The sequence below is a fragment of the Falco punctatus genome (assembly GCF_963210335.1).
Source record: "Falco punctatus genome assembly, chromosome: 6".
Lineage (NCBI taxonomy): Eukaryota > Metazoa > Chordata > Aves > Falconiformes > Falconidae > Falco > Falco punctatus.
In genome coordinates, this window is record NC_137585.1 from 36186922 (window position 1) to 36205969 (window position 19048).

General features: G+C 51.3%; 2 protein-coding genes across 10 annotated transcripts in view; one reads left to right on the forward strand and one right to left on the reverse strand.

The window, feature by feature from the left end:
• Positions 1-1570, forward strand: part of SGSM3 (small G protein signaling modulator 3) — a 31044-nt gene extending 29474 nt beyond the window's left edge. For all 7 annotated transcript variants that reach the window (XM_080393007.1, XM_080393003.1, XM_080393005.1 and 4 more), the window contains one exon: positions 354-1570. In XM_080393007.1, coding sequence (XP_080249133.1) covers positions 354-437 — 84 coding nt within the window. In that variant the 3' untranslated portion in view covers positions 438-1570. The remainder of the gene's footprint in view (positions 1-353) is intronic.
• Positions 1571-2547: 977 nt separating this feature from the next.
• Positions 2548-19048, reverse strand: part of MRTFA (myocardin related transcription factor A) — an 80763-nt gene continuing 64262 nt past the window's right edge. For 2 of the 3 annotated variants that reach the window (XM_080393024.1, XM_080393023.1), the window contains exons 3-14: positions 18549-18604; positions 16893-16968; positions 16057-16218; positions 14426-14601; positions 13802-13957; positions 13052-13302; positions 12543-12714; positions 11146-12261; positions 9807-9965; positions 7475-7648; positions 7009-7069; positions 2548-6583 (exon numbers count right to left, since the gene is read on the reverse strand). In XM_080393024.1, the coding sequence (XP_080249150.1) occupies positions 6084-6583; positions 7009-7069; positions 7475-7648; positions 9807-9965; positions 11146-12261; positions 12543-12714; positions 13052-13302; positions 13802-13957; positions 14426-14601; positions 16057-16218; positions 16893-16968; positions 18549-18604 (3059 nt within the window). In that variant the 3' untranslated portion in view covers positions 2548-6083. The remainder of the gene's footprint in view (positions 6584-7008; positions 7070-7474; positions 7649-9806; positions 9966-11145; positions 12262-12542; positions 12715-13051; positions 13303-13801; positions 13958-14425; positions 14602-16056; positions 16219-16892; positions 16969-18548; positions 18605-19048) is intronic. The other variant, XM_080393025.1, reaches the window with a different exon arrangement.

Below are 19048 nucleotides of genomic sequence, written 5' to 3' on the forward strand. Positions count from 1 at the left end.
CTCAGGCAGGGGCTTTGCTTACCACCTCCCTCGCCCGGCTTTATGCTCCAGCCCATCCTCTGCCTCCTCTTGAGCCAGCACCAGAGGCTGGGGCTGCTTTCCCAGCCAGGGCAGGGTGCACAGGAGCTGTGTGGCCCTGCTGACAGAGGGTGCTGCCAGCCTCGGCCCCTCACTTCCCTGGTGCTCTCCAAACCGCAGGGCCTCCCCCTGTGTCAGCTGCGCGGAGGTGGGAAGCGCAGAGGCTGCTCTGTCTGGGTGCTGGAGACCTCGGTGCGCTGGGGCTCTGTGCACAGACACGGCCTCCCCTTTCCTGGGTGCGGTGCACTGACCCGGGCCCCTGTGTTGTCCTGCAGGAGAAAGAGAAGAAGCCACTGAAGGAAGGTGTGCAGGACATGCTCGTGAAGCACCATCTCTTCAGCTGGGACATAGATGGGTGACCCCCACCCCACCCCATCCTGGGGAACCTTCTCAATGGCGCACACTCCTCACCCCTGCCCCCATCATGTCTCACCTCCTGCCTTCCCCCACCCCACCCACTTGTATCTGTGACAAAATCCCCCTTGGGGGACTTCCAGGCCACCTGGGACAGATGGCAGCAGCGCCGAGAGGCGGAGCTGCAGACCGGAGGGAAGTGATGGTCAAGGGTGATGCTGCAAAGGGACAAGTGTGTTCTGGCCACAAAAAACAAGTGCCCCCTCCCAGCCTTCCCCATCTCTGTCACTACCATCTTCTGCTTGCCTCAGCCCTGCCTCCCCCGCGGTGCCTGGGGGAGCAGCCTGGCCCAGAGCCCCTCGTGTGCAGCCCCATGGGCCAGCAGCTGCATGGCTGTGTGAGCGTGTCTGCTGCTGTAGCTGTGGGGAAGAGACGGCCCTTGTGGGGTGGCTTTGACTCGTGAGAGGTGGTGCTGGTGGCCGGTGGCACTGCGGTTGCACGTGGAATTGGGCTGGTGAGAGACTCGTGGCTGTACAGGAGCAGGAGTAGCACATGCCCCTGTGCCAGCCAAGGGCTCGCCTCTGCAGGGAGGGGGATGGCAAATCCTGAAGCACTTGGATAAGTGTGTCAGAGCTGGAACCAAGGCTGAGAAGGGGGAAACCGGCATCAGCCTTATCCCGCCTCCCTGTCACTGTGTGTGGGGTTTTGACTGCACCGGCCTGTTCCTGCTGTAACAGCCTTGGGGGATGGGCCTTGTCTCCTCTGGGAGCAGACAAAAACCACCTGTCCCCAAAACAAGAGTGTTTCATGCTGTCATTTTAGTCTCTAGATGATTTCTACTGTTAACCAAAAAGCTGTAAATTAACTCCAGGAATGTGTATATTTTGGCACCGTTGTAGCTCAGGATGAGGTTCAGGTTGGAGCTGGCTCAGGGAGACAAACTCGTCCTCCTCGCCCTGCGGTGGCAGCGGGGACGCAGGTCGGGAGTGAATTGCTGCTTTGTGGTGGTGGCTCTGGATATGGAGTCTGTGACTTTCTACTGAAAGCACTTGTCTGTGAGCACAATACTCATGGAATGACACTAGATTCTTACTTTCCTTTATTTGGTGGGTTTGTAAATAAACTGCATCTTGAGAGAGTGCTGGGCTTTGGCTGTTTTTTGACAGGACCAGGACTAGATTTAATTCCTCATTTCTGCTAGAATCTAGCAGAATCTAGCATAGAATCACAGAATAGTTTGGCTTGAAGGGACCTTAAAGATCAGCTGTAGTCCAGCCGCCCTGCGGTGGGCTTACACGAGCCCAGGTTGCTCAGAGCCCCACCGCGCCTGGCCTTGAGCACTGCCAGGGACGGGCCCGTCGCAGCTTCTCTGGCCCAAGTGTGTCTGCAGTGGCTGCTGCCAGCGTCGGGCCGAGGTCTCCGCTCACCCTGTGCTGGCATGGCCACTTGTGTCGCTCCAGGCCACGAGGCCAGGCAGCGGCCAGGGCAGCAGCAGTTGTCCACCAGTGGTGGCAGCCACCAGTCCTGCCCGGAGTGCAGCCACGGCAGAGCCCCGGAAAGGGAGGGAATACACAAAACTGGGGGGTGAAGTGACGCTGCAGGAGGAGGACCCTTAGGAAAGGGAGAGGGGCTGGCAGAGCGGGCTGGGTGGTGGTGGACAGCAGTGTTGTCTCTACAACAAGAAGCTTCTCCAGAAAAAGCAGGTAGAGTCTCATCTGTCAAGTGGGACTGTAACTGAACACTGGCCTCAGAACTGTGTTCAGAAGCCCAAGCTCATGGGAGGGTGAAAGTTGCAGCGTATTTACTGATGTGGGAGCGTTTCTTCCTCAAAGTAATTCCAGTTTGGCATTGGGCTAAGGAAGGCTGCAGGGCCGCTGAGGCCCAGACCAGCTACTGGGCTGGGGGAGGCTGGAGAAGCTGCCCATGCTTCTCCTACTGTAAGACCGACTTCTCTTTGCAGAGTAGGTAATTTCCACACATGGACGGAATCTCCTTGCAGATAAGAAGGGATAAGGCACCACCACTCAAGCTTCTTTTTTTTTCAGGTTTGAGAAAAACCCAGAGGGATCACAACCCCTCCCACCAGCATAGCAGAGAAGGTTTTGAACACGCGACTGTTTGGAATTTTTTTAATAAAATGGATTTTTTTTTCAAATATTTGTAACTGAAAAAATAATTCAATTTAAAGATCCATTCTCTCCCCTGTTAACTTGTCACTTTTATCCTTTTCCAGTTGAAAACTCACTCTGGATCTGATGCCCCAACACCATCCATCTCTGATGGTGCTGATCACCCCTCGCCGTTTGCTGCATAGTGGAAGGGAGAGTGCGTGCTAGTCAAATACACATTACAAACAAGTAGTGGTTACAGCAGAAAGATTCAGGATTACATTCAAGGTAGAGGCAGAACATCAGACTTTGTTTTTCCCAATGGGTGCAAAAATGTATGTCCAGGGGAATACCTCTTCTGACAAAGAACTATTGAACTATTATTCAAACAAATAATAGCAAGAAAGCAGAGAACTGGGCTAGCCTGCTCCGGACACTGCTTGGGGAAAAGACTTTCTACTGTTTCCTGGGATGAGGCACCGTCTTCCCCTCTGCCCTTGGGCACAGGGTTGTCACTCGCTTTCCTGGCAGGAGCCCCTTGTGCAGAGGGGCTCTGGCAGGTTAGCTGGGTTCCTCAGGAGGTGAGGCTTGGGGGTTTGTGTCATCTGGGCTCTTTGAGGGCTCTGAAGCTCATCGGCCAATTTCAAGCATGTTGGGCAAAGTTAGGCTAATTAAATTCCTACAGCGTTTCACAGATGGTGGATGGGTAAAGGTGAAAGGGAGCAGCTGTGAGCTCAGCATTTCACCAGCAACCCCATGGAAGGGCTAAATCAGTAACTGCTGTTGGCATCTCTCTGACAACAAAGTTTGGGGTGCCTGGACCAGCATGAGGAACCACAGCTGGGTCAGGCCAAGACTGCAGGTGAGGCGCTCTTGCCTTCCCTTAGGAGCTCACTGCACTTTGGTAATTTCATTCTTTATTTACTGGTTGCAGCTTTGTAATTACTTGTACAAAAGAAATCACACAGCTGGTTTTTGTGGGGGCCTACTGCTCATTGTGGGCTCAACGAAGCTGATTTTGCTTGAATTTGACAAACAGGCAGCCTCACTTTTTTCCCCTTAGCATCTGAAAGATCCTCCCACCCGCCACACCATTTCCTCCAAAGAAACCACCTGCCTCCTGTGCCCACCTGGTCCCACGGCTGGGCAGCTGCCCTGGGAGAGCCGGTGTGAGCAGTGTAAGGAGGCCGCTAATGCACTCGCTGCTCCCAGCATCAGGGCTGCACCAGGAGAGAAGTAAGGGAGGGCGAAGGGGGTGCCCACCAGTCCCAGTTACCCTTATTTTTAGGACATGACAGTGTAGCTTGGGTGACAGAAAGCAGGCAGGGGTGGGGGGGAAGGGGGGGTAGCCTTTCCGACACGGAGGGAGGCAGATAAAAGGCTCTGACTTGCTTACAAGTGGGGTGGGGGAAGAGAGGAGAGAAGGGAGGAGAAAGGAAGGAAGCTGCCAGCAGGCTCCCCTGCAAATGATTAAGGAACTTGCTTCCCATGCAGTTAACAAGCAAATAGGGCTCAGGAAAGCAGAAGTTTTTCCCAGCTGCAAAACAGGCACGACCCCACCTGGCTGCCAGTTCAGTGGCTGACACCACATCGTGCGGGTCTGGCATTCACCTGCCCGGCCACGGAGCAGAGGTACCGGCGCCCACGCGGCAAGGCCTCCTGAGAAGAGAGCCAGGTACCAAAGGGGCAGGGGAGCAGCATGTGCCTGCCCACACCTACCCCTCCCCAGCGGGCAGCACTGCAGAGGAAAGTGGGAACAGCATCCTCAAGGAGGTATTAAAAAGGATGGCAGTTTATCCTTCCACTGCCTGAGCAGGGACAGCACCTTAGTCTGTAAGATTTCACAAGCCACTGCCTCCAGCCCTGCCCCTGCGAGCTGCCTCCCCCACCTCCCCCTGCCCCAGCAGCCTGGACCCAGCTGCGGGCCAAAGCAGGGACAGCCGTGGGGCACGGCTGCCGTGTGGGGCACGGCCGGGCTGTCTCTCGCCTGGTAGATGGTGGCAAGTTACTACTAACAAACACGGGGATTTCGAGGTGACAGGAGTAACAGCACAGCAGAGCCACAGGCCTGGGTTTCCGATGCAAAACCCTGCCCCAGGAATAGCACCGCCGTGGCTCTGGGGCCTTGGGGTACTTGCCCGCCCCCCCCCCCCCGGCCAGCAGCCACCCCCAGGTGCCAGCCCGGGGCCCCGCGTGGCAGCAGCCGGCTGGATGCGGGGTGGCAGCTCACAGGAGGCCGCCCTTCCCTTTTAGCCCGTGGGCCTGGAGGGAAGGACGAGCAGAGGTCAGCTGCCCATTACCTGCTTTTAGGCTCCCGCTTGTCCCCAGAAAGGGGCCCTCGCAGTCACACTACTGACCAGGGCCTGTGCTGCGCCACACAACGCCCCTTCTGCGGTGCCACATCCCCTGCCCTGCCTCCGGGCTCTGACATCCCCCAGCTGCTTCTTTCCACTGGGGCACCTGCTGCAGGGAGGCAACGGCACAGCTGAAGGCAGGAGACAGATTGCACATGGCCCCTAATGATATGTTGCTCAACGCTAGCCGTGCCCCGCAGCTCCCCAGGACACAGGGGTGCTTTCTTGTCCCCAACCCCCCCCCCCCCAGGCTGACTGCCCTGCTCACCCGGGGACCCAGGTGTGCCTGAAGGCTGGCCTCCAGGCACAGCCACAGGTCTGGGGCAGCGAAGGACAGACTTGACAAGTAAGGACCTGGATTTTAGCACCTTAAAAATCTGTTTTGCAGCCCAAAGCAAGTGAAGCAAGCAGGCAGGCCTCTGCAAGCTCGGCAATATTTGGGAAACCAGCTCAGTCATTACCAGGTTGGTGGGAAACCCTGGTTCCCTTTGGCTACATTTGGAAAAGGTGCCTGTTCTGCCCAGCTCCTCGCAGCCCTGCGGCAGACCAGACCCTCCCCGACAGACGGCAGGTGGTGCAGCGGGCAGCCCTTCCAGCTCCCAGCCAGCACTCCTGCCTTCGTGTCCTGCTCCAGAGGTAGAATCCCCTTCTGCAACCATCAAACTGACCGTGCTGCGCAGCACAACCCCCTTTTCTTGCCACTCCAAGCAAGGTGTGGGGCACTGCTGCTGGAAGCAGCCCCGGCCCAGTCACGCTGTGTCCCGCTGCAAGGCACGAGGGAACTCAGGCCCAGCAGCACCGTGCCCCATGCGCTGCCATCACCGCTCCTGCCCGCAGGAAGAGGGGCTGCCGGTCCCGTTCTCACCCGAGCAGGGTTAGGCTGCACTGAGGGGGCCAGAGGCCACCAGCCCCACAGCTCCTACAGCCTCTTCTTCCCCCCAGCAGCTGCTCTCCCTGCCCTGCCCTGGCCCGCTGCCCAGGCAGCAGTGACTCAGGCAGTGGGTCTGCCTTCGCCACCACTGCTGGCTTCGTGCAGGAAGGACAGTTGGGGGAGGAGTACAAATACTAGGAGCTCATTTCTTTTCTTTTCTTTTTTTTTTTTTTTTTTTTTTTTTTTGGTTGACTGGCCTCTTCCCCCTGCATGCCTGCGCCCTCCCGCTCCCATTCCCTTCAGTCTCTGCTCACAGAGTTACAAGCAAGAATCCCAGTGCAGCTGCAGATCGTGTCCATCAAGGAAGTCTGTGGAAAAGAGGCTGGGAGCCGCAGTGCTAAGGGGAGCCAGGCTCATGACGGGCCCCCCGGGCAGCTCCAGCCAGTCCATGCTGTCCAAGTTAGCCTCAGCCAGATCCAGGGCTATCCCCCCGGATGGCTCGTGAGCAAAGTGCAATTCCGAGGTGTCCATAGGTGAAGGCGGGTGGTCCAGGATGGCCGAGCTGCTCAGCATCTCACTGTGGAGGTCATCAATCAGGGACAGGGGCTCTGGCCCATCGTGGCCTGCCGTCAGCAGCGGGAGGCCAGTGCTGCTCTCCAGGAAGTCCTCCAGCCGTCCCACAGGCACCGGCTGCCCCAAGGACACTGGCACCGCCAGCTCTGAGGAATGGTGGCTGCTGGGCGGTGGGGAGCAGGCTGGGGCCACGGGTGGTTCTTTTCCAGCTGGGGATGACTGATCCTTGAAGTCAGCAGAAATCTCTGTACAGGGAACAAATAGCCAGGTCAGGGTGAGGAAAAGTTTGGTGAAACACCAAAGGATTCCTGCCACCCGCTAGGGCAACAGGGACCTCCCAGACTGAGCCACCACTGACCACCACCTGGGAGAAGGAAACTCATCCTGTACCCACGCTTGGCTTGCTACGGGGAGTTTTCAGCCCACCTCGGGGAATCCAAGCTCCGTGCAGTATCGCAGAAGAAATGTGCCCAGATCTGATGCAGCAGGACCACCACACTAATGCCTGACTGACAACTCCCTCAGTGCCTTGACGAGTACTGCCAGTGCTCGAGGCACTGACAGGGACACAGATCAAAGACCTGGGCCACGCCAGACTCTCTCCCCCCAGTGCTTTATGAGCCCCAGGCTCAAACCCAAAGACTGGGAAATGCGGGGTTTGACTCCTTACCTCCACTTTCGATGAGAATGTCGAACAGGTCATCCATCTGCTGGCTGGAACAGCCGTTCTCCTGGGGAAAGCAAGCGCAGGATTAGCTTCCTATTTACCAGGGAAGCTTCCACCCGCAGCAACACCCTTGGCTGCTGGCTCTCCTCCGTCATCCCAGGGATGGGGCTGTTATCTAGTAAGGACGAGCACACAGAGGCACGGCACCAGAATCCTCCATAACCCCAGGCTGTTACTGGGTGGGAAGGTACGGTGAGCGACCGCTGTACTAACACTCAGCCGGCAGCAAGTGACTTGGGATCTCTACCTGTGATTTAGGGTCTGCCCCAAACCCTCCAGAAGGAATTCAGTTAGGAAGGTGCAGTTGTGGCTCCATTCTCTATTACTGGCCCAGATCAGGAATTTAAGCAGATTTACAATGGCAACTTTTTGCCTGCTCTCCAAGGAAATCAGGGAGACCTGCTCTCACCTGGGCCTTTGGCTGTTGCTTCACGGCCTCTTCATAGCCTGGTGGCTCTTTCATTGGGGCTGAGGGAACAGGAAGAGGAGGTGGAGGAGTTCCAAAAAGCGATGTGTGCTGTTGCTGCTCCAGGTCCATCTGAGATGGGGAAGGGGCAGCAGGAGAGCCGGGCTGTGATGAGGGCTGTTTAGAATGAAAGCAGAAGGGGTGATCAGGGGGAAGTCACATCAGCTCCTGTCTCACAGCTGCTCTGAGAGACCATCACCGCCCTTTCATGGCGAGTGCTGCACAGAGGTCTCCACTGCTCTGCTCCCAGCAGCCTGGCCTCTTCCGTGTACTCTGTGCACTATGCCCTGACTGCAAGAGGGGAAAACAGATCTCCCCTCTAACTCACAGAAGGAAATCTGCTGATTTTTCTAACGCTAAAACCATGCCACAAACCACCACCTGGCTGCTCCTGGATGGGGAGAGCCTCATATGTCCCAGTGGAGGATTCCTCCAGCACTTCCGAGAGGGCACTTTCCTTGTTATGTTCAGCCTACTGCAGTATATGCAGAATGTATCTTTTACCCACCTCCTTCTGCAGTACCTGTCCTGGGGACATAATCAAGCTTCACTAGCAGCAAGTTTTGCAGCCTGATGGTGGGCAGAGAGCACCAGAGCTCTCAGCAGCACCAGGGATCTCCAAAGGAAACCCCAAGTGCTGCAGGAAGTGGTGCTCATGACTCAGCTTTACCAGATGAGTCAGCACACAACTGCCCATAAGAAAATTAAAACATGGATCAGGTCTTTGCCTCTACAGCAGTTACACATGATCCACACTGAATCTTGCTCCCCTGGACACTGATCCCTGGGCAGTAACTGAATGCCAGTTTCAACGTTTGTACATGTTGATGCTCTAACCCATCATGTTTTCCCTAGAAAGCTGTTCATCTGTTCTGTGACCTGCAGGTCACACTGAGCAACCACAAGCCCTGGCCAGCAAAACTGCTCTGGGGTCTACTCTCTTCCTGAGAGGGACTGGAAACTGGTGCTGTGGCACACGCCACTGGGATGGGCGGGGGGGTACCTTTTCTGACACACTGGGTGAGCTGGCTTTGCCAGAAGCACCAATTTTCAGGGACCACTTGTGGAAACCATTGGGGAAGAAGGGCTGCAGGTTTGAAGGTGCTGAGAAAGATAATATGGTGGGGGGCAACTGCCCCATGACCACCTGCAGACCTGGCTTCTGACCCTACAAGGAGGCAAAAGGATTAGGAAAGTCACTACAGATGCCTCCACAGCACACGAGCTAAGGGAGTCAGAGGGAGAAGGTGCCTTCATTTACCTTCTGCATTTCCTCAAAGGTCTCAAGGCAAACCAAGGCACTGACCCTTTTCGCAAAGTGGATATCCCACTCTGACTACACTAGAAGTTACTCCTATCTACACGTCCTTTCCAGGATCTGACTCAGAATTGACCCTCCAAGCTCTAAAACCACTTCATAATCTTTTTGTATCTTACCTTAATGTTATCTACATGTTATCTAATCCACGTGTCAGTAAGCTAACTGGGCTAGAAAGGGAGGAGATGCACAGCAGAGCCTCTTTACAGCCATCACCCGGAGAAGGGGTAAAGCCAGAGGTGCTCTCTTTCCTGAATGAGCACTGCACCTCACAAAGAGATGATTCACAGGTATGCTCAAGGCACGGGAATGGAAATCACAGCATGTTCATCAGCACCAGAGAGCAGAAGGTCACACCCTTTTGCCCCTCTCAGAGGTCCTACGCCACCTTTGTAGCAGACATAGTGCCCACATCACTCCCTCTCCATGCAGTAGCCACCTTTCCAGTTCAGCAGCGCTCCTCCAAGAATCAGGGGCACCACTGTAAACCAAGGCTGTCCACTCTGACCTCTCATCATTTTTAATTGATGGACAATGCTTGTTTAAAACACCAGCTGGTATTGTGCCCAGATGTGGAACCAAAGGGCGGAAGGCTACTAAACTGTCAGGGTTTAGCCCAGAACTCTTTGCTGTAAAACCTAAACGTCACTTCCAAGCACGTCCAGGGGGCAAGATCTTATGGAAACTTAGTGCTCCTGAAACCTCATGTCCGATGGGCTCTCCATTGCAGCTAGTTCAGCAGGAGGCAGGAGAATGGAGAGGCACCCCTTCTGCTGCCACAGTCAAGCTGAAAACGAAACACTCCACGCAGCTGCAAGCTCTGGTAGAAGCTGCTGAGATCTCACTTGCTGTGATGATGGTCTCTGGCCAGTGTGTGTCCCCTTCCCACTGCTGCTACAAACCCCAGCAGCAGGCAAAAGAAAGACAAGGAATAAAAGCGAATAGACAGTGAGCTACCTTTCTGACAGATTGGTTTAGTCCTCTGGGCTGCTGCACGGGCTGCTTCTGCTGCTGTGTGGGCTGCTGCTTCTGCTGCTGCGTGGGCTGCTGAGGGGTGCTTGCAGGTAGCTGACACGGTGGTTGGCTGGAAGTTTTAGTGGGTGATGATTGTACTCTCTGGAAAGTAAAGAGTATCCGTGATAAGTTATTCCCCAGACACAACATGGAGCAAGGCTTGTATTTCTTAAAGGTTTTATAAAGTTTGTTTTCCCCCACTCTTTAGGAAATTCAGTCGATTGCTCTGTTTCTCTAAGCAGAGAAATCAGATTGGGGTGGGATCCAGAGTCCTAAAAGAGGAGGCAGTAACAGTCTAAATCCCTGGGCTATCCATGACACCCCTTGAGAGCTGGCAGACCTGACACAGGACCTGTGCCTTTCTGGAGCAGCGGCTGGAGTTCAGGTGAGACACATACCCTGGGCTATCAAGGGTGACACTGGTTGCTGATATTTAGACAACTGCCTAGCATCTCACTTGCTACACAGCAAATGCAGTCTGCTCAGTGCCTGTGTCTAATGGTACACACCGCCACTTGCTCTGCAGGACGTGCAAGAAATGCAGCAGCAGAGAATGAAAATCTTCCTTGACGCCATGGAAGATGCTGGGGTTTGACTTATGCCATAAAACCTGGGCATATTTATCCCTTCCTGGAAGAAACACTCAGAACACTTCTGTTAAGTGCTGAGCTCATGCCAACAGGGGAATAGTAGATCATCTCTGACGAAAGGCTCCATTCCATTAACGCTAAAATACTGACATGCATTAAAACAAAGAGCAGCCAAAAATCAAACTGTCTGCTCCCAGGGTCTGATTTCAGCTCTCGGTAGATAAGGTGACCTATCCACCACTCTGACTATGATCTCTCCAGTAAAGGACAAGAGGTGAAAAACAAGTCTGCTTTTTTCACTACCACAGGTATAGTCATTCTTTCAAAAATTAGTGAAATGTGGCAGCAAACCCTTGTCCTCCAAGCCTGAGATCCTGCCTGACAAAAGGCAGAACCATGTGTTTGGAAGAACGCTGAACAGCTTGTGATGCACACAGTCAGTCGTGCATTGCTGTACACAGTCCATCATTTTCAAATTCCGGTCTTTTTGCTGAAGATCTGCTTACACTGCTCTGTTTTACAAAGCCATGATCCACCAGCCACCACAGCAAGCAACTCAGCCGTTTTAGCATTTACTGCATTGAATTTCCACTGCATTAAGCCTTTCTGTGGTAACCTGAGCCATGGGAGCAGGAAGAGGGAGAGAGGAACCCAAGTGCCTACAGCAGGAACGTGCTCTAACCCTTGCCTACCTGCAAGGCTGGGCAGCTACTCCCGGCCTTCCCATGGGGCGAGAGGCCCTGCCTCTCAGCGCTCTGCTTGGTCACAGTGAGGACGATGTGGGTCCCTGTGGAGTCAGTGATGAGGGTGGGGGGAGGGGTGCCCTTGATGAGGTCGTTCAGGGCTCTCCCTTGCTGGCCAAGGAAAAGCCGCGGGCTGTGGGACCGGCACGGCAGCTCTGCTTCCCCGGCTGGCGCCTCCTGCTTCACCATCACAGCTTTCTTTGGCACTGGGCTTGGATTCGAAGTGTCCATTTGGCTAGCGGTTGGTGCAGGGCTGAATTGGTCTGTTTGGCCACTGGATTGCTTTGCAGATTGGCAACTCAGGAAACTGTTTTCACTCTTGACCTGGGTGCCAAATGCTACCGGGTTGGAGGCAAGGGCTGTTCCTTCTCCCGCAGCCGCTGGGGCCGGTAGTGACTGCTGAGAGCGCTTCTCCTGCTCTAGCTGTAGTCTAAGCATCTCAACCAGCTGCTGCTTCTGCTTCAGCATGCGGGTGAGTTCCTCGATCTGCTTGTCCTTTTCCTGCAGCATCTGGTCTTTGTCCCTAACTTCTGCATCTCTGCTGTTACCAGTGCTACACCGCTCTGACCTGGGTGCTGCATTTACACTGCAGGAAGCAGACTTGGAACTTTCTTCCTTCACCAGGAACTGCACTGGAGATGCCTGCAAGGTGAGCTGGGTTAGGGGTGAAGTCACCATCTCTCCAAAGGTGTCTCCGGTGGCTGAGTTCTCATCTCCTGTGCTCATTTGTGAGCGCTCAGAAGGAGTTGGAGAAACAGGAGGAGTCGAGCCTGTGCTGCCAAACTTCATCACACCGCCACTGGTGACTGCGGCCACAACTACCTCTGCTGGTGCAATGCCGGTGGTGACCAGGGCTGGCCCTGTGCTCAGCCTGGCAGCTGGGAAGGCCACCACCACTTCGGCAGCTTTTGGGAGGATGGCTGCTGTGCTGGGCTTGGGAGTGGGGGTTGTTTGGCCAGCTGTACCGTTCTGCTCTTGGTAAGCTCTGAGACGCTCGATTAGGTCTGTCTTTGTGCCTGAGACAGGCAAGGCCCTCAACTTCAGCTCTTGCTTCAGCTCTGCTACCTGATATGGGGAGGGGGGAAAAGAGGGTAACATTAAGAGAACATACACTCTAAGCAGAACAACTATTAACAGCTACCAGAGCCATGGGGCAAAGGACTAAACTGATTCTCCTCCAGGCCAACAAACCGACACCTCAGGTACAGACTGCAGGGCAGTACTACCAGCTGCTATCACTAACTTCTGTTGGTCTGCCTTAGTCCTGCTCTGGGACAGCAACGTTGTTGAGTACTGCCCTCTGACAATGGCAACAAAGGAGCTGTGCATCTTCACAGGACATTTACCTTCATCTCATCTAGGTTGGCAGGGAGAGAGCCAGGCTTGCCCACCGCAGCATTGCTGTTTTGTCGCATCAGCCCACTGGAACCAGAGGATACTGAAGATGCGCTGCTGACTGTGGCGGAGAGATTGCGTACAGCAGGGGCACTGGCACCACTCTGCTGCTCTCCTGGAGGCCTGCAGGGAAAATAAAAAACACAGGCATCAAAACCAAGGCAGAAAGGTACTGGTGGCCCTCAGTGCCAACAATACTTTCAGAAACATCTGGGTCACTAGTGTCACCCTAGACATCGACACACACCAGTGCCTTTGACTATACCCATGCCCCTTACTCTGCCAGCCTATTTTGTCTGATTCATCTGACACCAGCCCTTTTTGAGGCTCACTGTAACCTAACAAGATTGAGCGTGTTACACCCAATCGCCACACCTCACACAGAGAACACACTGTCTCCGATAACAGTACTGGGAAAGCAAGGGCTTCCTAAGAGGGAGTCGCCATTTAGGACCCATACTTTGGTGGGGCTGGCAGGATGGTCTGATAGTTGTAGTGCTGCTGCTGCTGGTTGAGGATCTGAAGCTGGAGAAAGAGCTGCTGCTGCTGCAGTATTTTGGCATAGGATGAATCCATGGGAGGAGCTCCCTTGTCCTGTTTTTGGTCCGGGGGAATATACTGATGATACTTAAGCTTCTTGACTTTCGGCTTCGACTCCTTGGCTTTTTTACTGCGCTGGGACTTCTCACTAGCAGACTTGGGCTGGCTTTGCTATTTAGAAGAAAAGGAGGAAGCAAATAAGAATGGGAACACTGAAATAACATAACACCCCATGTAAACCAGAACACACACTGGGATCTTCATTTCAAAATTCTCCAGACTTGCTGTCAGGGTCTTTCCATGCTTCTCTAACTCAGGCAACAGTATCGTCACAGCACCTGCAGCAGCTTACACTGCACCATAATGCAGGTCACCTTTCCCAGCACACCAGATCACTTGCTCATCCAGTGCAGACTGACTGACTCTTAATTATGGATAATGCTGATTGTTTCAAAACATTTTGCATTCAGGACCCGTTTTACAGAAGGTGACTACGTCATGGGACAGAACACGTATTAAATATGTTACAGCTAGTGTCAGAGGAAAACACTAGTGAGAAGCTTTCCTTCCTTTGCATTTGTTAACACAACACTTCCAACTCCAAACCTTCAGAATAACCATCTTATCTTCTTGCAGACTACAACAATGAAGAAATCAGCCAACATAGTACCTTAATGAGTGTTGGTGGGGGCTTGGCAGCAGTAAGAGCTACTCCATTGGTAAGACTAGGGGGCAGAAGAGGTGGAGGTGGCAGAGGCGGGGGTGGCTGTTCAGGTAGGAAAAGTGTTTCACTGGAGTCTGCACTAATCTGCAATTGGGATGTACCCTGCAGAGACAGAAAAAGGCATAATGAATACACACATTCAAGAAAGAAAACAGTTTAAGAGAATCCTGGAAGTGTCCACTTACAGGAAAGCAGCACAGGTTACAAGTCATTAATCGGATTCCTTTAACCCACTACTTCAGTCGTCCCTGAGAAGCAGCACAACTTCTTAGGACAGAAAAGGAATCAGTATTCCACACCTGTATCTCCCAGCTTTGCCTGCCAGAATCAGTCACACAAGGACTGTATCACCAAGTAATGATCACCCCCCTTCCCCGCAGGGCACCACCACAGGGGCTTCTGAATAACCACCGGACTTCACCAAATACCACACAAAGCCAGGACCTCTTGTGAAATCTCACAGACTACACCTTTTAAAGATCCCTTGGTCTCATTTTTTAGGATCCTCTGCCACAAATCAGCAGTAGCTGTGAAGCTCCAGGGCACTGCAGGAGGCCACCGCGTTCTCACCTGAGCTAGTGATGTGCCAGTGGTGCTAGGGAGAGGATCACAAATCCGGGAGTCCATCGGCGATGGGACAGACCCCTGGGACTCATGGCTGGCTGGCTGTTCTGGGGAGAGGGCGTCACTGCTGTCCTCATCAAAGGAGGAATTGTCTGCAACCTTTGGGTAGTTCACCTGTCCAACTAAAAACACAAACATCAACTGCAGTCTTTAACACAGAATAAGAAATTATTTCACTTGACACTAAATGTTTCACAAAGATAATGAAGGCACGGAGAGAGTCGTGTTTGAGTTGTGCTTAAAGCACCAACTGAAAACGAGAGAACAGAGCCTATATCAATCAGTTTTAAGTGTTTACATAAGTCTGTGCTGTCAGTAGAATAAAATGATGCAGACTGGAGTGAACCATTTTCCTTGCTTCTTAGGCAGACAAGATCAGGAACTGTTAGAAAAGCTACTTAACTCTGCCCAAACCCAGCTCTGCGGCATGACTTATTTGATTATCTGGCACCAAAGAAGAAGGAGGTTAGACAGTGTAAGGTTGAGCTATGGTTTCTTTGGTGTCCATCCTTTGTGGTGGAAGGTAGAATCCTTCTTCAGGATAAGAATCCCAAACTGTTCTCCAGTCCCACAAGCAACAAGGGCTATGGATTAAGAGGCAGCCCTGACTGCTATTAGCATTGCTGTCTATCTACATGTCCAGTAGATAAATTCACGTAAGCGTGCATTTGTAATGTACTAATTTTTTTAGATTACATTATCTCAAATTAATCCTGGTAGGCAGGAAAACACTATCATTCGCACCTAACATAAAAGCAACAGAAATCCAGAGATGTACTTGGCTCAGTCAGAAGGAAGTCACATCTCTAACACTCCAGTTCACAAGTTTACTCTTTCTCTTCCTCAACCAATTATTGGGAAATCATGAAGCCAGGCTCTCCCAGAACACCGTCCTTTTCCTTTTTCATGAGAAGTATTCTGTCTCGCTCACAGTTGTGTCCCATTTGTCTTTAAAGTAGCTGTGCATGTTTGAGGGGATGAATAACCACAGACAGACACAGACTGCTCAGTCTGGGGGGACAGGGAAACAGTACTGCTGAGGCAGTGGGAAGGCTATTCCTCAGCATTCCTTTCAGCCCTTGGAATGGCACTGGCATGATTTACATCTGTTCTGGTTTATTTTTAAAGGGGCTGAATCCTCTGAAGGATTCAGGGATCCTTAAGTTCACAGACAGTTTTTGTTTCATCACACCTGTTTATATTCTGTCTCTCTACCCTGCTCTGAGTAAGACAGTGGGTTCTCCCTGACCAAGGTTGCTGACATGTTACACTGAGAGAGGGATTTTCAAGGAGAGAATCTAGGGAATGCAATCTTCCACATTCTTTCAATCTTTAGGGTATGCAATTGCTTTCACGTTACTCTGGAATGGCCGTGCTCCCTACAATTTTATGTCTCTGTAGCATTATCTGTGCCAGAGGGAGTTCTACTTCTCAGAATCCTTGGGGCTGAAAGCCTGTGATTCTGAGAGAGGAAAACAAGATCCACCATGGGATTGCACACACAGGCAGGTGAATTGATAGGAAATCACAGCCACCTGTGGGAAATGCCCCCAGCACAGATCCTCCTCTGGCCTTACCGATAATGGCTTCCTTCAGGCTCGATTCCACAGGCAAGATGTTCTTCTCCACCAGCTCCATGGGACCTGGCCTCTGCGCTATCTTCTCATTGAGGTCATCTGCCAGTCTGGCTCTCTTTAGCTTCAGCTGCTTAGCCTGCAAGGAGGGTTCAGCTGAGGTCTCTGTTTGGGGGAAAGTAAATAAAATGGCATCAATCCAGCAATGGTCAACCTATGAACTTCAGTATTATTTTACTTTTATTCAGAAAGGTAAATGTAGATAACAGTAGATAACTGTACAGAAAAATACTTGCAGATAACAGTAAATATGCACTATAAAGATATTATAGATATTATGTATATTTAAGTTATAAAGATAATTACAGTAGCCCTTGTGACTCTAGAATAAGGCAAATTCACTATTCTCAAACTGATGTCACCCAATTCTTGTTCCATCTTTTCCCTTTCAATTGTGCCCAGAGATGTGGTGCTCAGTGGCAGCACAGTAATCCCTCTCTGAAACTGAGGTGCTTACTATCTAGATCAAATCTGTCTCACTCCCTCTTGGATATTTTTCAGTGTCTTCCCTTACTAGAAGGGCAATCCACATCCATTCTATTTCACTGTTGCTCAGCTACACAAAACTGCACAATTTGAGTTCACATCACAGATTTTTCTGAGAATCTCCACGCAAGCAGAGTTGAACGCCTCCCATGAAATCATGCAACAGGCGTGATCTTCTGCCCACTCCCAACTGAAAGAAAGACTTGGGAGCCAGAGGCAAAACAGAAAGCTGTTAAATAAGTAATCATGATAACATTTATTGTTGACCTCTTCCTGTATACCATTTGCCGTACCTTCCAGAATGTGCATTCTAACCAGCTCTGATCTCTCTGGCCGGGACCGGATTTTCCGTTTCAGATAGTCCTCTGTCTACAGCAAAAATAGACAAGCAAGAATCAATTTCAGTTGGTCAGACACAGAAGTGAGGTAATTTTGGGCAGCACAAACAAGAGAAACAACCATCTTTAGCTGTCACTGAGACCTAAATAAACACAGAACAGAGAAGGGGCGTATCTCCCGCCCCAGAGAATGAGCTTATTCTAAAAATGACCTCCTACTGTAATCACCTCAGCCTAACTGTGCACTGCTGCCCCACAGAACAGAAACTGGAAAGGACTTCCTCAAGAGCCGAAGCCCTCTTTTCTCCTTTTCTGCAACAGCACTAACTTGTGTCAGGGTGAAATTCAAGACATTTCTTTTCACATTGAAGATAAATGCACTGGTTCCACTGGTCACAGCAAACACTTTGATATAATGCTGGCATTCAGGACTGACTTGTGGTTTGGGCATACTCTTTTATTTGTTGAAAGATAAACTATTTGTTAAGCTAATGACCCCATGCAGTCCCCTTGGCAGACAGAATCTAAATGCTGTGACAAGACTCATTTCATTTCCAGAGCTTCTTTTAGCTCTATCTTTGAAGAATGCACTATAGAGCAATGTACAGAGATGACCCTGCCTGGGCTGAGCATGTTACCCTTTACACAGCCCAGGAATGTGAATCTGGGAGCAGTGGGTAATGCCCTGGTAAGGACTGGCCATCAGGATGGGCCTTCAGAGAAGACAAACATTAAAGTCAACCAGAAAACTGCAGCATACTTAGTTGCCCACACCAAAATATTAACTTAATAAGAACGTTTCAGGAAAACAGAGGAGGAAGAAGCAAAAGCCTTTGGGACACTGGTCTTAATGCAAAGTCCCCTGTTCCAATCCTTCTACAGTTTAAAGTGCTAACACTCCCTAACAGGTTTTAATCACAGCTGTTATTTTTCTACTTATGTTGCTTTCACTTTTAAAACAAAACTTAGCCCAACAGTCATAACAGGGTTTATTCCCCTGTAGGCTAATCAGAAAAAGAAACTATCCCCAGAGGCCTTTTAAGGAACAGAAATCATCAAGAAACCCCCTATTAGCAAAGGTGCTGCATGAAGTGCGATGCCTGGCTTCCTCTTTCTATAGAGCCAGAAGTCTGTGTGATTGATTTCAGTCTTACAAGATTTTGGGGGGGGATCCTCTCTATTAAATTTTCAGTTTCTAATGTCCTAGATGAGCAAGTACATGTGCAGGTAACAGAGAAACCATATGCTTTTCTCAAAGGCAGAACACAGTAACAGCAATTAAGGGCAAAACAGGCACCATAAAAATAAAAACATGAAGTATATAGACAGTGGGGAAGAAAAATATCAATGACTTCCAGAAAGAAGACACCAGGGGAAATTCAGGCACCATATTCAATGTTTTTTAGGCACAACTAATTAATGGAGGGTTAACCACCACCACGTACAAGCTAGAGAACACCCCATCCAATACATCTCTGACTACATAGCACTGCATTACATCCAGAATATGAATGATTCCCTTCTGCGTCTCATTAACAGCTACAGTATGTCCAAAACATAAGATACTACTCCTGACTTCCCCAAAACATTAAAGACAATATTGCATCTTACCCTGGCCCGCTCCAAACTCCTTCTTTGTTCATGAAATGCAGCTGGACTTTTCAGAGCTGTTGAGAGGAACACATTTAGAGAATGAATTAGAATGATGGAAGTTCTCTCACCGCATATCCGTTCAGGCCCAGGCCAACTAAGTTCACAAATACACCGCAGCAAAAACTGTCTCCTGCTTCTTTCAACACACTGGACCATATCTCCAGCTGGTATAAAGCAATGTGAATTGACATACTCCATTTGACAGCACAGGAGCTACAGGAACTGACCTGATTTTTTGTGGGCTGCTGAAGACCCTAATACAGGTACAATTCTAGTTGAACTAGCCACTGTTCACACAGTTGGTTCCAAGAACATGAGTAAAAAAAGCCCCCAACAAATGCCTTTTACAAGCTTCAACGTAAGGTAAGATCCAGGACCCTTAAGTGAAGGAATGGCACTGAAAATATGGAGAGACATGAAATGACTGGGAGGATGAGGGACACTCCTAATGAACTGTA